The sequence below is a fragment of the Phascolarctos cinereus genome, unplaced genomic scaffold (assembly GCF_003287225.1).
Source record: "Phascolarctos cinereus isolate Bilbo 61053 unplaced genomic scaffold, phaCin_HiC Scaffold_4;HRSCAF=312, whole genome shotgun sequence".
Taxonomy (NCBI): Eukaryota; Metazoa; Chordata; class Mammalia; order Diprotodontia; family Phascolarctidae; genus Phascolarctos; species Phascolarctos cinereus.
The window spans coordinates 462,972,923-462,989,862 of record NW_027555847.1 but is presented as its reverse complement, the minus strand read 5'-3'; the positions used below and the strand labels follow the sequence as shown (position 1 = coordinate 462,989,862).

The 16,940-nt window shown below is 34.8% G+C and overlaps 1 protein-coding gene across 1 annotated transcript in view; it reads left to right on the top strand.

Moving 5' to 3' along the window:
- Window positions 1-16,940, top strand: part of CUNH8orf34 (chromosome unknown C8orf34 homolog) — a 364,057-nt gene that overhangs the window by 340,162 nt on the left and 6,955 nt on the right. Inside the window, exons 12-13 of the mRNA XM_021002136.1 lie at window positions 4,696-5,198; window positions 7,365-7,412. Of these exons, the coding sequence (XP_020857795.1) occupies window positions 4,696-5,198; window positions 7,365-7,412 (551 nt within the window). The remainder of the gene's footprint in view (window positions 1-4,695; window positions 5,199-7,364; window positions 7,413-16,940) is intronic.

The window sequence follows — 16,940 nt, the reverse complement described above, 5'->3', positions numbered from 1 at the left end:
TTTCCTATCAACTCACAGCCTTGGTATGATTTTCAATTTCTCCTTCTCTTCTCTGGCCCCATGTTCTGGATATGTATTTTTTTTCCCTTTGATCTCTCTATAATATATAGCCTTTCTATTTCATGTATATAAATAAAACTTTCATCTCTGCCTCCTAACACTGTTCCTTCTTTCCCTTTGGTCTTTCTCTTCCTGTCTTCTTACCTTCTTATTGATTCAAAGCTTGTGAGGAAAGTGTCTTCCTTTATTTATGTTCATATCTACATTCTCCTCCTTTCCTACTCTTTGTACTGATGACCCATCAACTTTAATTTAGAGTTCATGCTTCTCATCATTATTTTCAATATCCTGCCTCTTTCCACCTATAACTCTTCATCTTAGCCTGTCATTGTCTTCCTTCTCATTTCTCTTGCCCCTGGGGCCTGGTAGATCTAGCTCATCACCAGATGACCTTCCACTTACCTTGAAGTTGCTCCTTAAGGCTCTCATTTAAAGTAATCATTTCTATTTCATCCACTAATAAAAATGACATGGAATAAGGAGAGGACAAATAAAAGTCCAGAAATAAACTACTAGAGTTTTTATCTTCTTCTAGGTTTATTTTTTGACTTGTCTAGTTTTGATATTTCAGAAGGACAATGTATATATTCAAAAACATCAGTATCAACTAATTGAGTTTTGTTCTCAAAGCATTGAGCAGATTCATGGTTTTGTGCTTGTACTTAATTTCAGGGTTGTTGTTATTATTGTTTTCCATTTTTAGGTACATTCTAAGTCTCTTACATACTTCTTATCTGTAGTACTTTAACACAGTGCCAAAAGTTTTGTAGATTTTATATATAATATATATATATATATATATGTATATATAAATTTAACAGTGCATGAATGAAATACAAACTTTCTAATGCCAACTATATATAAGCCCTATTTTGCATGTTGGAGGAGATCCTAAGTTAGTATCAAAGCCCAGGCCTTTCTTTTATAAAACTTAAATAAATATTTTTTTTTAGTGCAGATGAAAGTATTTGTAAAAGTTTACATTAAGAACAAGTAATTGTTTGTTCTTATCTCCAATATTTTCATGCCTCCTAATAGTTCTCATCTAGTCTTTGTTCTATATTTGTTTTGAAAGTCAATCATAAAATATGACATACTTATAGGGGCAGGAGCATGTATAAGAAGAATGGTAGTTAACGAATGTGTCTATAGGAAGCAAAACCACCTTTTCAACATTGTCCTCGAAACCTTAAGACAATTTCCCAAACTTTAATATGTTAATAGACTAATTTAACTTAAGGTCTGCCTGTTCCTCAGTCTTATGATGCTAAGATTTTTCTTCCCTGTTTCTGATTTATATGGGTGTGTGTGTAGGGGGGAGGGTGAGATTCCTGGTTTTTTTTTTTAATGCTAATGAAACATACATATTTTCTTCTTCTGAAATTTACCTCTTTCCTATTGGCATATTGTTAATTACACACTTTTTCAAGCATTTGAAAAGCCAATTAACTCAGAATATTAATTCACTCAATTTGGTTGTTTTTATATAAATATTCACTTGCATTTGAGTTTTTTCTCAATCATTTTGGAATTGTTTTAATAAATAAGAAATTTGCAAAGAAAAATGGAAATATTGTGTGAAATGAGAACTCATTCTTGTGTTTAATATATACATACATACATGCATACACATACATACATACATATGTAGTTATACTATTTTGTTGGCTACATTTTATTTCTACTTAAAAGATTCAGAGAAAGAATTCTTAGGCATAGGTTGAATTATGTTATAGCTATTTAGTATGTGTCAAATTATACAAGGGTGTCTGAAATAGGAAAGTAGGATTAAAAAAAAAAGATGGCAGTATTATTGCTGAAAGAAAACCAGAGACATATGTTAGGAGTAACAAATACAAAATCTATTTGTGTCCATGCATTTGGAGTGGAAATCTGTTTCCTTACATGTAAAGAAATGAAATGACTAGAAATATTACTTATCTGTCAAATCAATCCCTTTTTTTAAATTAAGGAAACACGGCCCAAGAATATTATATACATTAAACTCTTATTACACATAGGCATTGCATATCAGTTTTCCTGTGTACTCTCTTCTGAGTCATAGGTCAGAAAGTCAGTGACCCTTAGTCCTTTAGTCATTTTGCAAAGACACAAGTTAATTTAATTTTAAAAGAATACATTGTATGTTTGGTTTAAATTATGAAGTTCAAATTCTTACTCACTAACCTTGGAGACTGTAGACAGGTATTTTACAAATTCCAAAGTGACAGGTATTGATTTTTTAAAAGCTTAATGGAAGTGAATGTAAAGGCATAATTATCTCAAAAGGTAAAATCAAAATTGCCCACTGATTTTATGAGGTCACTGTTTCAATTAGATTAGTTTAAGATTAAATCACAACACTAAGAAATATCTCTAACTGCCTTTCTAGATATATGTCCAATAATTACCCTTTTTGAAGCAGCAAAAGATTTGGATCAATGAAAGGGTAGAGATGACATTCTTGGAGATAGAGCTCGCCATTTGGAATTTGTTCTTCTGAGTAGCAGTCTTTTAAGCTGAACATTACTAACATGATTTACCCTAATTTTAAGTGCTTCCCCTGGGCCTCAGAGCCAGACAGATAAAACCCATGACTTAATATAAGAAATGACTATGAATATGATTAAAATTGTCTGCTTTCTTCATAAATCCAGTAGCTGTCATTTCCAAATCTCAGTGGAATCAAAACATACCTAGAGCTAATATATCAATGAAAAATAATTAATAACACATATATGTTTAAATATATGCATACATACACATATATGTGCATATATAAAGCATCTTGGGTTCAAATCTTGCCTCTGATGCTTCCTATAACTATTACAAGGTACTGAACTTCAGTATCATAATGAGCAAAATGGGTATAATAATACCTGAAATATTTTTGAAATGTTTATATTATGAGGATTAAATTATATAATGTTCAGAAACAGACTTGCAAATATTAAAGCATATATAATATGGTGCTTTGTTTTCAAATCTAAGTATATAAGTATATATATTCAATTATTATCATTATTTTATGTTTTAAAAATAAATCTTCAAAATAAAGTGGAAAAAAAAAAGAAACAAACATGTGAAGTAGGTTTGTGGTTATTATTGTGCCTGTGATTTCAGCAGAGTTTGGTTAAACCCAAAGCAAAAATCTCTTCTAAAAAGGTGAATCATGTGTAACTTTTGTCTTCCAGTATTACCTTAAGTATTGATAAGTTAAGTGACTTGTCAGTAAGCATATAGCTAATGTGTGGCAGAGACAAGACTTCAGTTGAGGTCTGACAGATTATTCAAGGTTAGCCCTCTAACACACATGAATGTATGATCTTATATTTGGCATCTCAGAAGTCACTAAATCCAACCCCCTTATTTTCTAGATAAGGAAACTAGAAGTCATTGAGATTAAGTGACTGGCCAATGGTCACACAGATAGCATATGGCAAAGCCAATATTTCAAACCAGAATCTTAGACTCTAAATCCTATGCTATTTCCATTGTACCACTCAATTCCTCTCAAGGTTGGTATTATAGGCATCATTATCCCCATTTTATGAATAAGGAAATTGAGGCTCACAGAATGATTTGTTTATTGTTATGGGATCATAGTTCTGGAATTAGAGCTAGAAGGGGACTCAATGAGCATGTATTTCAACCCTTTTATTTTACAGATGAGGAAACTGAGGCTTGGGAGGTCAAGTGACTTGTCCAAAGTGGAATATAAGTTCTCTGATGCCAGAGTTAGAGCTGTTTCTACTATACCCCATTGGCTATCTGGATTCATTGCAGGACAGTTGTCTTAATAATAGCTAAAAATGGGACTGTTTTTTTCCCCCACTTGCTTAGAACTTTGTAAAATTAAGCATTTTTTAAAAATGGATGAATATGTCTGTACATGCAAGTGGAGTTCTGTGTATACTCTGTATGTATATCTGTGATCATTATGGATTGTCTGATACAGTGTGATTCACCACTATCCCCTTTTTCAGGGAGAGTTTATATTTTGAAATTCACGTTTTAAAGCATTTTAAAAATGTATGACTATTTTGGAGATTTACTTAGTAATAAGTAAAATCACATTTCAAGAACTTTTTGAAATGTTTTATGTCTAACAAAAAGCAAAAGGTACATTTCTTTACTACTATGGCATGCGCTTATATCTATTTTCAAGGGGCATTCGTTTATATATGTTCATCCATGTCTGTGAAAATTACAAAATATTACATTGTTTTTTTCTTTGATGTGAAAAAAACTAGTACTTTGAATTTAACATTCAATTTTAAGACTATATTTTTAAAAAATTTATTTCTAAATACTCATTATGATCAATAACATATTGCTGTCACATTTAAGAGATGAAAAAATTGTCACTGAAATAAGTTTAGCTAAGTGCCTCACATATTATTACATTCCTTTTGATCCAAGATCTTGACTTCTGATGGTTTTCTTTGTCTATTTGGCCTCTCTCCAAAGTTTTGATTCTTGCCATGAAGCCTTTATATCCTCTCTATTTTATTACTTGTGAAAATTTTATTTTATGCTCTGTATTCATTTTTGCCATGTATTTCAACAAATTTATGGATGACAATCTATGTAACCTTTTAAGAAGATGATACTTTTTTTTCCCCTCTGGTGTAGATATTGAAAAGGACCTTGCACTATGGGAAGAAGGAAGACTTGTAAGAAGTCCAAGCAGTATGCATAATATTTCAGTTGCATCTGACCTTCAAGGAAATCTTCAGTCATCACCAAGCCTTAGCACAAGACCTCCAGAACCCAGCCAAATGGGGAAAATCATTCAGCTCAAACTCCAGGGAAACAAATCACCCCCTTTAGTTGACAGCAGAGTACAGGTCTCCAGTATCTCAAATAGTAGGCCTCATCTTCTCATAGCCCAGACAAACAGGCCTCAGACGCTGACAGTTCCAGGAAGCAGACCTGTAACTCCAAACAGTTTGTTGTCTCGACCTCTTACCCCTAGCAACCAAGGAAAGAAGGAAAGGATTATTAATATTCAAAGGAGCAAGTCTGTCCCATTTAAGAGCCAAATTGGGAGAGCCCTCAGCACTCCTTCTGGGCTAGTTATTCCAATAAGTGGAAACAAGCTAACAAGTACAACTCTGAGAAGCAGTTTATCTGAAGTAAGTTTTCTTTTCTTTTCTTTTTTTTTGTGCCTCTTGTTTTGTAGTTAAAAAACAAATAAACAAACTACACACCATAAGAGGAATTTTTTGGGTCTGAATTTCCAGAACAACTTACATTTTAGTTGAAATGAATGCAAATACATTGTCCTTTTCAACATGTTATTCGAAATGATCCTGTGAGCTGGAAATAATGCTCAGAAAGATGACAACTACAATATATTCTTTTTTTTTTTTTTAGCTAATAGAGGCCAAAAAGCTTGGAAAGATGGTACTACTTTATCAGTGGTTATATCAGGGATTCTCGTTTTTTTAAAAATTGAAGCATCATTTAATTGCTACTTTACTTTTGAGAAACTACAAACCTCTCTTATTGAGCATAGTGTAAAACTCTCTCTCATGCACACAATCTCTCTCTCACACACACACAGATACACACATGGCTTAATTAAAATTAGATATATTTTTAGAGGCTATTTTTCTAATTTCACAATAGAAAGACACAAAAATACAAGATAAAATCTAGTCCTAATTCTGCCACTGTGTTGTGTGTGTGTTGTGTGTGTGTGTGTGTGTGTGAGAGAGAGAGAGAGAGAGAGAGAGACAGAGACAGAGACAGACAGAGACAGAGACAGAGACAGAAACAGAGAGAGACAGAGACAGAGAGAGTTTTTAAATTAGTCACTTATCTTCTCTGGCCCTCAATTTCTTCATTTACAAAAGGGGCTAATAATCTATGTCCCTTGGGTTATCATAAGGATCAACTGAACTCATATATGCAAAGCACAAAGTACCTTTTATCATATTTCTACCCTTGATGTCAGGAAGACTTGGGTTCAAGCCCTGCCTCTGATATAACTTACTGTGGGACACCGGGACAGTCACTAATAAATACTAGTTGACTGATACTAACTAACTGACTTATTGACTTAACCTTGCTGTTCCAAGCTACTTTTTTTTTAATGCTATAAGTTACAAAGTCAGTACTTAAGATGCATTGGAAAAGTTATTTTCCTCACTGAAGGATACTTATATCAATGAAATCACAGGCCTTACGATAAAAATATCTAAAATTAATTGAAAAATTTTAAAAATCTATGCAAACACAAATTTTTTGTTTTTAAATATTTGTTCAGTAATTTTTTAATCATGTCTGATTCTTTTTTTTACCCCATTTTGGGGTTTTCTTGGCAAAGATACTACAATGGTTTGCCATTTCCTTCTCCAGCTCATTTTATAGATCAGGAAACTGAGGCAGCAAACAGGGTTAGGTGATTTGCCTATGGTCACATTAGTGAGGGTCTGAGATTGGATTTGAACTCAAGAAGATGAGTCTTCCTGATTCCAAGGACATTGCTCTATCCACTGGGCCATATAGCTCTCCATTAACCATAGAAATATGACCTGTTATTGGAAATGTCCTGGGGTAATGTAAAGGCACTGCTGGGGATAGCTACTTAGCAGACATTGTATTACATGATATTTCTAATTAATGGTCACACTCTGAAAATATAACTTTTTGTGTCTAAAAAGTTTTATCTAAACATATGTAATCCAGATGAATTTTAATATTTTTGTTTATTAAAACATCATATTGAAGTCAAAGGGTCCATATAATATAGAAATGGTTATTTTTATTATTGACATTATTTTTTAAACTGATCTTGTATGCTAACTTTTAGGAGATATCTACTGGATTTAAATTTATGGAAAAACAGGCTTATATCATATTTCGTTTCTTCAAAATGTTTCAAGTTTAGAAAATATGTGACAAGGCAACTGATGTAATCATTGAATTAACAGCATTTTATTTACAAAATTTGACTGTTATGTTTATAAAATTATCATGAAAAAAACTTTTATTAAAGTGTTAAAGTTTAGATAGTCCCTGAGTGTAACTTAGAACATGAGAACCACTCTTCCCCCAAATGGAGTCTTATGATCATGAAAGAGTTAATATTTATTCCAGAGTGAGACGACATACTAAATTACCTTACTGCTGTCATAACACAGATGTTTACCAGTTGAGGAGGTGAGGAAGTTTTGAAGAGATGGAATTATTCCCCAATTCTCTTCCTCCCCTCCTCACCACTGCCAATTTGTTACTCTTCTTTTTTGATCAGCCTCCTGACTTTTCTTTCAACCTCTCTTCCTATTTGCCTTTAGGGAGAAGCCTCCAGTAGGGGACTTTCACTGAAAAACTTCATGGAAGATGTGAGTTTTAAGAGGGATTTGCAAGGCAGCCTGAAACCTACCCACATGTAATAAATAATACTAATCTTATCATAAGCAGTATCAATTGCCAGAAGAAATGCAAAAACAATAGGCTCCATTTTCCATAATGGAAATCTCTACATTAAACCATCCCTGTATTCTGCATTGTAGATGTTCTCAGTACTAATCATATTAATAATCAAAATGCTAATCACAATGAAATATTCTTTTCTTTCTTCCTTCCTTCCTTCCTTCCTTCCTTCCTTCCTTCCTTCCTTCCTTCCTTCCTTCCTTCCTTCCTTCCTTCCTCCCTCCCTCCCTTCCTTCCTTCTGTCCATCCTTCCTTCCTTCTTTCCTTCCTTCCATTATTGCTTGAGTGTCTCTAAAAAAAAATTGGGAGGCTACAAAGATATACAAAAATAGTTATAGTTGGTCTATTTCCACCACCTACTACCCTTGCCTTAATTCAATCATCTGACTAAATTGCATGTTGGGTTGAAAGTCAGAGAAAATGTCCTTACATGTTTTTTTGAAGGATGGGTATAAAGTAACAAACTTTTTTGAGAGGAGAGCAGAGTGGAATAGAACTTCTCTGTCTGAGATAGAATTCTTGGTGGGTGTTTTCCTCTAAACACTTCCTCAAGGAAAACTAGTTGTACCAAGATTCTCTCAGTTATTGCTATGAGGACTGGGCTATTCCATTCCTGAACATTTTCTTGTTTGGGGGTTGGCACGATCAGTATCAACTTGAGGCAAGGATTAGAAGGAAAAGTCTCATATTATTCTTTCAGTGATGGATTTCCGTAACCAAATTTGAAGCCTATGAAGCCCTTCTAGAAAGAAGATAAAGAAAGAGAATAACTACATGAAAGACTGAAGTTAAGCTAGGACAAAAAGAGAAAAGGATAACAGAAGTTAGAAACAGGAAAAGTGAGATAGGACAGGAGAGCTGGTAATAATTTGGTGTAGAAAATTGGGAGAAGATATTAAAGAGCTGTAGTGAGTAATTACATGGAGTTTCGAATATGTCAAGTTCTGTTGAGATGCTTTGAGTAGAGGTGCACTAATAATAGAATCCCACTTTGAAGGCTTCACAACCCTTATACAGCCACCTTTTACTCAATTGTTGTTTTTTTAGTTGATTAGTCACGTCTGACTCTTTGTAACCCATTCTGAGGTTTTCTTCGCAAAGATACTACAGTGGTTTGCCGTTTCCTTCTCCAGCTCATTCTACAGATGATGAAACTGAGGCAAACAGGGTTGAGTGAATTTTCCAAGATCATAGAGATTGTAAGTGTCTGAGGCTGGATTTGAACTCAGGTCATCCTGACTCCAGGGCCAACATTCTATCCACTGTGCCACCTAGCTGACTTTTGCCAAAGAGCAGAATCCACTCCAACAAAAAAAAAATAGAGGAGAGAGAGAGGTGGGTGGGGAGGGGGAGAGGGAGAGAGAGTGAGAGAGAAGAGAGAGAGAGAGAGAGAGAGAGAGAGAGAGAGAGAGAGAGAGAGAGAGAGAGAGAGAGAGAACCTCTGCATGCCTTATATAGGTCTTTTTCGATAGGTTAATTACCCTCTTAATAGAAGAATGGATTGAGTGAAGTACGTATGTTTTATTTTTGTTTTGTTCTGTTTTATTTTTTAAAGAATAAATGCTATTCATACTCATAGCTCTTTTAAGATGAAATTAATCCTACTCCTAGAATTATAAACATATTGACTCAATGGATCACTGCATAATAGCTGAGTTTTGTATTCTTTTATGTCACACCACTCTATCATGCATTGATGGATTTTTTCAGAAGAATCCTTTCCCTTTGGAATCAGGTAAAGATTTCCTTCTTACAATCCTTGACCACAACTGGCTGAACAAGTCATGGCTAAATAGCAAGTTTGGTGGAATGTAAAGGAATAGTGAGCAGCTATTAGCAAAAATCATTAGAGTTTTGTTTTTATTTTAATTTTTCCATTATAATTATTTGTTATAGGAGAGGAACTGGGTTGAATTTAATTTCTTATAGTCATTCCAGCAAGCTAATGTGCTTAAATTTCCCAAGTATGTGTGAATGATTCAGAACTCTCTTTCCTTCCCTCAATCTCTGGACTCACCCAATATTTTTACATAATGACAATTGTCAGTAATTGAGTTAACAAATGACAATCCTTCACAACAAAACTATAAACAAGACCATAATGAATGAATTTGGAATACCCTATTTCCTGTCTACAAACATGAATGCTTTCAGTATTGCATACATACATCTCAAAGTCTGTTGTGACAGTGGCAGACATAAACCACAGAGACCATGTTGGCCTGCCCTTGTCTTTGTGTCTTTTGGCATTATTTGCCCTAGTTTGATTTCTCCCATGGTATGAAAATCAACCTAAAAATAAAATATTTTCCCCTACTTTGGGCCTGACAATTTTCACTAAAACTGACTTTATAAACATTTGTTTTTATTTAGCACATGCTACAGTTCAGTCAGTCATTCAATAAACACTTATTATGTGCCCTCTCTATTTTGTTATCCTAAGGGCACAATGCAGTAAGCTACACTGCCTCTATTTTACTTCTTTTCTTTCTATACCTGCTGCAGCTTGGACAACTCCATTCAAATCAGAGGCTCTCCTTTGTGATTTATTCTCTCGCATGGAGAGACAACTGTAACCACATAAAATCGGAAACTTTTATTTAGGTTCAAATCAATGCCAAGAGGAAGATAATGACTCAGCAAAAATCTAAGTTGTATTTGGCTCATAGTTTTATGAAATGAATTTATTATTATTAGCAAGTAATCAGTAATCATTAATTATTATAATAATGTTATGGCTTATTTTAATGAAATGAATTTATTATTAATTATTAATGTTTATTAATTATACTTAATATTAATATTAGTTAGCTATTATATAGTGTTTTAAGTTCACAAAGGGATTTACATAGATAATTGGAATCTTCTAAGGTAATATAATTATTAACTTATTGATATTTTACACATAAGAAATGCAAGTATTTCTATGTCCATGAGGAAACTGAGACTTGAAAAAAAGTTGTGATTTGATGATATAAATAATAGTTTACCCAAAGCTTCTCGTCCCATAGTCAGCACTTTTTTCTTTTTTCTTTTCTTTTCTTTTCTTTTCTTTTCTTTCCTTTTCTTTTCTTTTTTTTCTTTTCTTTTCTTTTCTTTTCTTTTCTTTCTCTTCTCTTCTCTTCTCTTCTCTTCTCTTCTCTTCTCTTCTCTCCTCTCCTCTCCTCTCCTCTCCTCTCCTCTCCTCTCCTCTCCTCTCCTCTCCTCTCCTCTCCTCTCCTCTCCTCTCCTCTCCTCTCCTCTCTTCTCTTTTTTTTAAAAGGGGTTAAGTGACTTGCCCAGGATAACACAGCCCATAAGTGCCTGAGACTACATTTAAATTCAGGTCTTTCTGATATACAGGCCTGGCACTCTATCCACTGAGTCATCTCGCTGGCCCATGGGTGTTTTTTTAATAACACCCTGTCAGAAAAGTTTTGACTTTTCAGTACAATTCACCTAAAACTGTTCGCATGCATACTTTGTGTAATAATAACTTACATTTGCATATTGCTTCACAATTTCCAAAGGATGTTCACATTATAGCAGATGAGTTTCCTAACAGCCTTGTAAGGTGGTTACAGCAGGGCAGGACAAGTATTATCCCATTTTATAGAGACTATTTAACATGTACTTACTAACTGTGTGACTCGGGCAAGTGACTTAATCTCTCTGTGCTTCATTCCCCTCATTAATAAAATGAAGAAATTGGACATAATGGTCTTTAAGGTCCCTTCAAGTTTTAAAGTTATGATTCTGTGATCCTATGATTTATTATTACCTTATGTATTCTTGGTGGATACTGGGTACAGAGAAGGGCTTTGGAAGGCCCTGACTGGAATCAGGGCCTATCTACAGATACATGCATCTGGCCTTGTCAAGATTGACTTTATTATAGAAATATTGCTAAAAGTTTTTAATTTTTATGCAATTATAAGTTTAGGAAGCAAATAGGAAAATAAGTAATAAAGTGCTAGACATTGAAGGAAATATTTTTATTGCTAAGTTTATTTAGAGTAATTGTTCAGTTTTTCTTCAAAATCTCATTTCTCATACCTATAGTTCAACAGGTTTTTCTTTCTTCACAAGCTTGTCCCCATAAGCTCATCTTCTACAGATAATACTGCCTACTTACCTGAAATGAATGAGACCATCTAATAAGAGTTGCCGTGAATTCACCCTCCAAAACTTCTCATCTCACCACACATTTTCTCTTATTTTCTTCTTGCCTTGGGAAAAGCTCTCTCTGTTCCTTGAAGTCCTTTGATGTGTGCCCTTGATCCATCCCCTGCCAACTATTTCAGAACATAAATCCAACTATCAATGTATCCTCCTTCCCACCTCCCTCTCCTACATCTTCATTCTCATCTTCTCTACTGACTCTTTCCCATTTGTTTACAAATATGCCTTAGTTAATCAGTCAGTTAGTTATCATTTATTAAGCATCTCCTATGTGTTGGACACTGTGCTAAGAGCTGGGGATACAAAGAAAGGCCTCTTCTACCCTATCCAGTTACCATTCCATATGCTTTCCTTCAATGCTAAATGTCATGAAAAAAAATAGTCTATAACTTCCTCAGCCCCATCAAATATAGTTTTTTCTCCTACTACTGAAATTCCTTTCTTAAAGCTCACCAGTTACCTCCTTATCACCAAATCCAAAGCCCTCTTCTTAGCCCTCATCCTCTTTGACCTTTAGGCATCTTCTGGCACTCTTAACCCTTCCTACCTTCTATGAGGCACTCTCTTCCCCTTTCGCTTTCCAGTGCAATGAAATGTCTAGGAGATTCAACAGCACCACAAAGGCTCCTGGTAAGGTACAAATGATGATGAGGACTATATGTCTGTCACTGGAGGTCCTGCCTAGACAAGTACAGAGAAGTTCATCACCAGAAGACTGGCACCAGATGGTATATTTTATTTTTAATAGTCATAGCAATTTATGAAAACTGAATTGCTAAATGTTGTAGGGGTTGTAATCTGTACTGGTGGTGGTTATTATGAAATCATAGATTCCTGAAGTATGAGATATTTGTTGTAAGACAAACTCTAAAACTTTAAGTTGCAGAACAGATGTTTGTATGTCCATGTAGAGAAAGTTCCTCACCCAGATTGTCCCATACTGATGAAATCATGGGTCCAGGTTAAAAGAAAAAAAATTGTTGTTGTTTTGTATAAATATAATACATCCCACTACGGGGCAGGGACCACATATCATCTAAATCTATTATCTCTCCCATTGCCTAATAAAGTGCTATGTATGTATGTGTATACACGCACAAACACATACAGAGCAATTGCTTAATAGATGATTGTTGGATTGAATTAAACAATTCTAGAAGGCTCGCTAGAGTTGGCGATGGATTACAGAAGTGTTATGTAAAAACACTCAGTCTAATGGGGTTTAGTATACTAGTTTGCTTCTAAAAATTTTTTATTCTATTAAGAACTATTTCATCAAAAAATGGGAGTCTAGGTAATTTGAGCCAAAATGTCTTAGATTTATTTTAGTGCCAATATTTATTTTCCTACCTTGTCTATCCTAGGAAAAGGCAGCATGTAAAGAGACAGATCTGAAATTAGAGGAACTCGGTTTGAATTCAAGCTATTTGCTAGCTATGGGATCCCAGTCAAGTCATTTAACTTCCATAGGTCTTAGGCTTCTCATTTTTAGAGTTATTAGATTAGATGATCTCTAAGGGTCCTTTAAGTTCTAAATTTGTGCTTCTGTAATTTGTTTATGTTGTATTAAATATTAGCGGTGACTTGCCATCTTTGTCCCATCAATCTGGCATCCCTTCTGAAATGTTAAGTTTTTAAAAAACCCTCAATAAATATAAATGAATATAATGTGCAAGACTTTATGCTAGGCATAATGGATATACTATTTGCATTGGATATAGAAAGAAAAAAATTAAAGTTTTTGCCCTTAAGGAACTTACATTTTACTAGACGTTGGGAAATGTACCATACAAGTAAGTGTAGCAGTGATGAGGTGGGGGTATTGATAAGGTTTTTTTTAACCATTCCTAACTGCCCACTCCCCTGCTGACTACTATTGATTCATTGCCTAGATGGGTTTTCCAGTATAAACATTTCCATTTTCTTTATTTTTTTTTTGTTAGCTCTGAGCCCCCATTCAGAGACAGTGTTTTACAAACCACCTCAACTTTTAGATTTATCTCTCTCCTTCTCTGGGGACAATTGCCCTTCAGTTACTTCCTCCCAACTGTGTTCTTAATAAGGACAAGAAAATGTTGATGGCTAATACTGTTTATAAAAGTAAAGTAAAAATTTTAAACAAAGAAGGGTAAATAGAATTTCCCCAAATCTAAATGGAAAGGTTTCAGCTGCTATGAAAAAGATCAAGTGGAAAGGGAGGATTGGGGGTCTCTTGTCCAAAGGTGTTTCAGCAGCACGGTTTCTGTCTAGCTGTACTTAATGACCAATGGGCCCAGTTCTTTGTGGAGTTTGCCCTTACTTGTTTTGCTCTTCCAATTCCAAACAATTTCTTACAGTTTACCTTTCTGTAGCTTCCTGTGTTTTCTATTCTTCTTCTTAGAGTTTATCTCCTGAATTCATTGAATTTAGTTTTAAAGGTCACCCATAATCATGTAATGTCATTCTTTATCCTATGACCTTACTTTCTCATGCATTGAAGGGATTCATTTGCATTTCATAGAGGATTCATTTGCACCTCATAAAGGTGTACTACTGGTACTGGTTGCATTTTTACTATTAGTTTAACACCTCCTTATCTGCCCCTTTTCTATAGTCAGGTTTGTGGGGGGGAAAACCCAACTCTCTCACATGTATAGTACAAAATAAATCAAGATAGGAGAGATAACTAACCACTCTGGGGATCAGAGAAGGCTTCACAGAGACAATACCCGAAAGGAACTTTAAGAGAAGACCAAGTTCTGAGTGGTTAAAGTGAGGAGACTGTATCCCTCAGGTACATGAGAAATGGTGTACATAAATGCACAAAAGTAGGATGGAGAATTGTGAGTTTGAGGAAATGGCAGGTTTGGGACAAGTTCATTCCAGTTTGGCTGGAATGTAAGATTCATAAAAATGGGAGTTATAATATAAACAAAGGCTGAAAAAGTAAGTGGGAGATAAACTGTGAAGGGCCCTAAATATAAGGTAAAGGAGTTTATTATCCTTTAGGAAATGAGAAGCTACTGAAGATATTTGAGCAAGTTTTTCCCATGGGAGGTCTAACTTTTAATTCTGGGAATTCAAATTCAGGGAAGTGAGAGCTATAATATGATAGTAAAAGAATCCTTCGCTACATGATGATAAGATCATATTTCTAGAAGAGAAACTTTTATAAAGACCCACTAAATCTATCTATAGGAGAATCTCCTGCGTCATTGGTTCAATTTGGATCAATCTTTCAAAGAGGCTAAAGAGGGTAGTCCCTTTTATTTAGGTTACCCGGACTATGTAACTGAAGAGTCACATAGGCAGATAATACAAATACAGATGTTTTAAACCCTGATTCAAGCAGTCATTTCTTGACTGAGCAGTTGCTGACAGTTCAGCTGTCCACATTCAGGCAATAGTTAACATAATAGCTGAAAACAAGAATCGCTTTGTTCATCCTGTCTTTCCATAAAGTCTTAATCAAAAATCCTGTCTTGTTACAACAGGGGAATGACCCAAATAAACTGTGCCTTAAGAAGATAGATTATTATGGCAGCTGTGTGGTATATAAGTTGGAGAGGATAGAGACTGGATGCTGGGAAATCAATTAAGAGACTTTTAGAAAATCCCAGGAGGGAAGTGATGAGTGCCTGAATAAAGGCAGCAACCATATAAGTCTAAGTGGAGGGAAAGGTATGGATGAGAGAAATTTTGTGGAGAGAAAATCTGTGAGGCTTGCCAAGTAATTGAATATCGGGAGAAAGAAAAGTTAAGGATGACCGGCAGATAGGAATGATGATAGGAACCTAGACAGAACTAGGGGATTTTGAAGGAGGAGCAGGTTCTGTTTGGGACATGTAGAGTTTGATATATTAGCAGGACATCCAGATGGATCTGTATCTGTACAACAGGAAGTTAGTAATGGATCACCATGGTGCTAAACTGGCATTCAGGAGAGATATTATGGAGGGATATAGAGATTTGGGAGTAATCTTCATAGAGATGATCATTGAACTCATGGTAGCTGATGGATTGCAAGGGGATCACATGAAGAGTCAGAAGACCCAGGAAGGAAGTTCAGGGGAACATCCCAATAAGGGACAGGAGATGGTTTTGAAGTGGGGGTGATAATGTCAGCTAAATGGGAGAAGAACCAAGAGAGAGCAGTGCCCTGGAGTACAAAAGAAAGAGGGAGTGTCTAGAAGGAAGGAGTAGGCAAAAGTAAAGAGAATGAGGACTGAGATAAAGTTATCAGATTTAGCAATTAAAACATCCCTTGCAGCTTTCAAGATCACTGTCATACTTAGAATCAGAACAGATGTAGGTAGCTACAGAAATTAGTTTTGCCAGATTTAAACTGTAAGAGTGCAGGAGTTTCAGGAAAATTCCATAGAAAGACATCCTTGGCCCCACAGACTGCAGTACCTTCTTGATTGTATTTAAAGACTCTGTGAATTAGCTTTCTAGGTGGATTAACAAATACTGACAATTTTTTAAAAACAGTTATATTGTTAGTGGGTAAAATAATGACTTGACTCAGGAATATTAATCATTTTCTGTCTCTGATTCTGTCTATACTCTCGATAGTTTATTAATTGCAATTCACAGTGATTAAAGAAAAGGTCTAGTGAAATATAGTAAATTGTGTGCTAGCTCTGCAGTCAATAAGGCCTGGATTCAAATCCCACCTCTGACACTTCTTAGGTGTGTGATCATAGGCAAGATGCTTATCCTCACTGAGCCTCAGTTTCCTTATCTTTAAAATGGGGCTAATAATATGTGTAGTCCCCATCTATGGGTTTTTGTGAGGCTTAACTGAAATAATATACAGTATCCAAAAAGTCTATATGTAAAGTGCTTTGAAAACCTTAAAACACTGTATGGATATCAGTTCTTTCTCATTATTGTTATTTTTTCCTTATTAATAGTGTCCCTCTTTAAAAGAAATTCATAGGAATATCAGCCAAAAGTGTTCATTGGTCTTTTAAAGTTTACATTTATAATCTTTCACAGCTTAAGAGTGTCCCAGAATAATTTTTTAGTAAGTTGTCAAACATTAACATGTCAGCCGTTAAGTTTTTTTTTAAAATGTTCATGATTTTAGCTCCATGACCCCTATCAAAAAGAATTACAAGTTGTCTGCTGATCTGAATTCCTGCACACATGTAGGCCTGCCTGTTGGCATAGTGAACACAAGCAGGTGTGTTATATTACTTGCTCTGTTCAAGGGCAAATTGAAGTAAAACATTCTAAAAATTACTGACAGAAATAGTTTTATTATGTCTATAAAACCAATAATTCAATGCTCA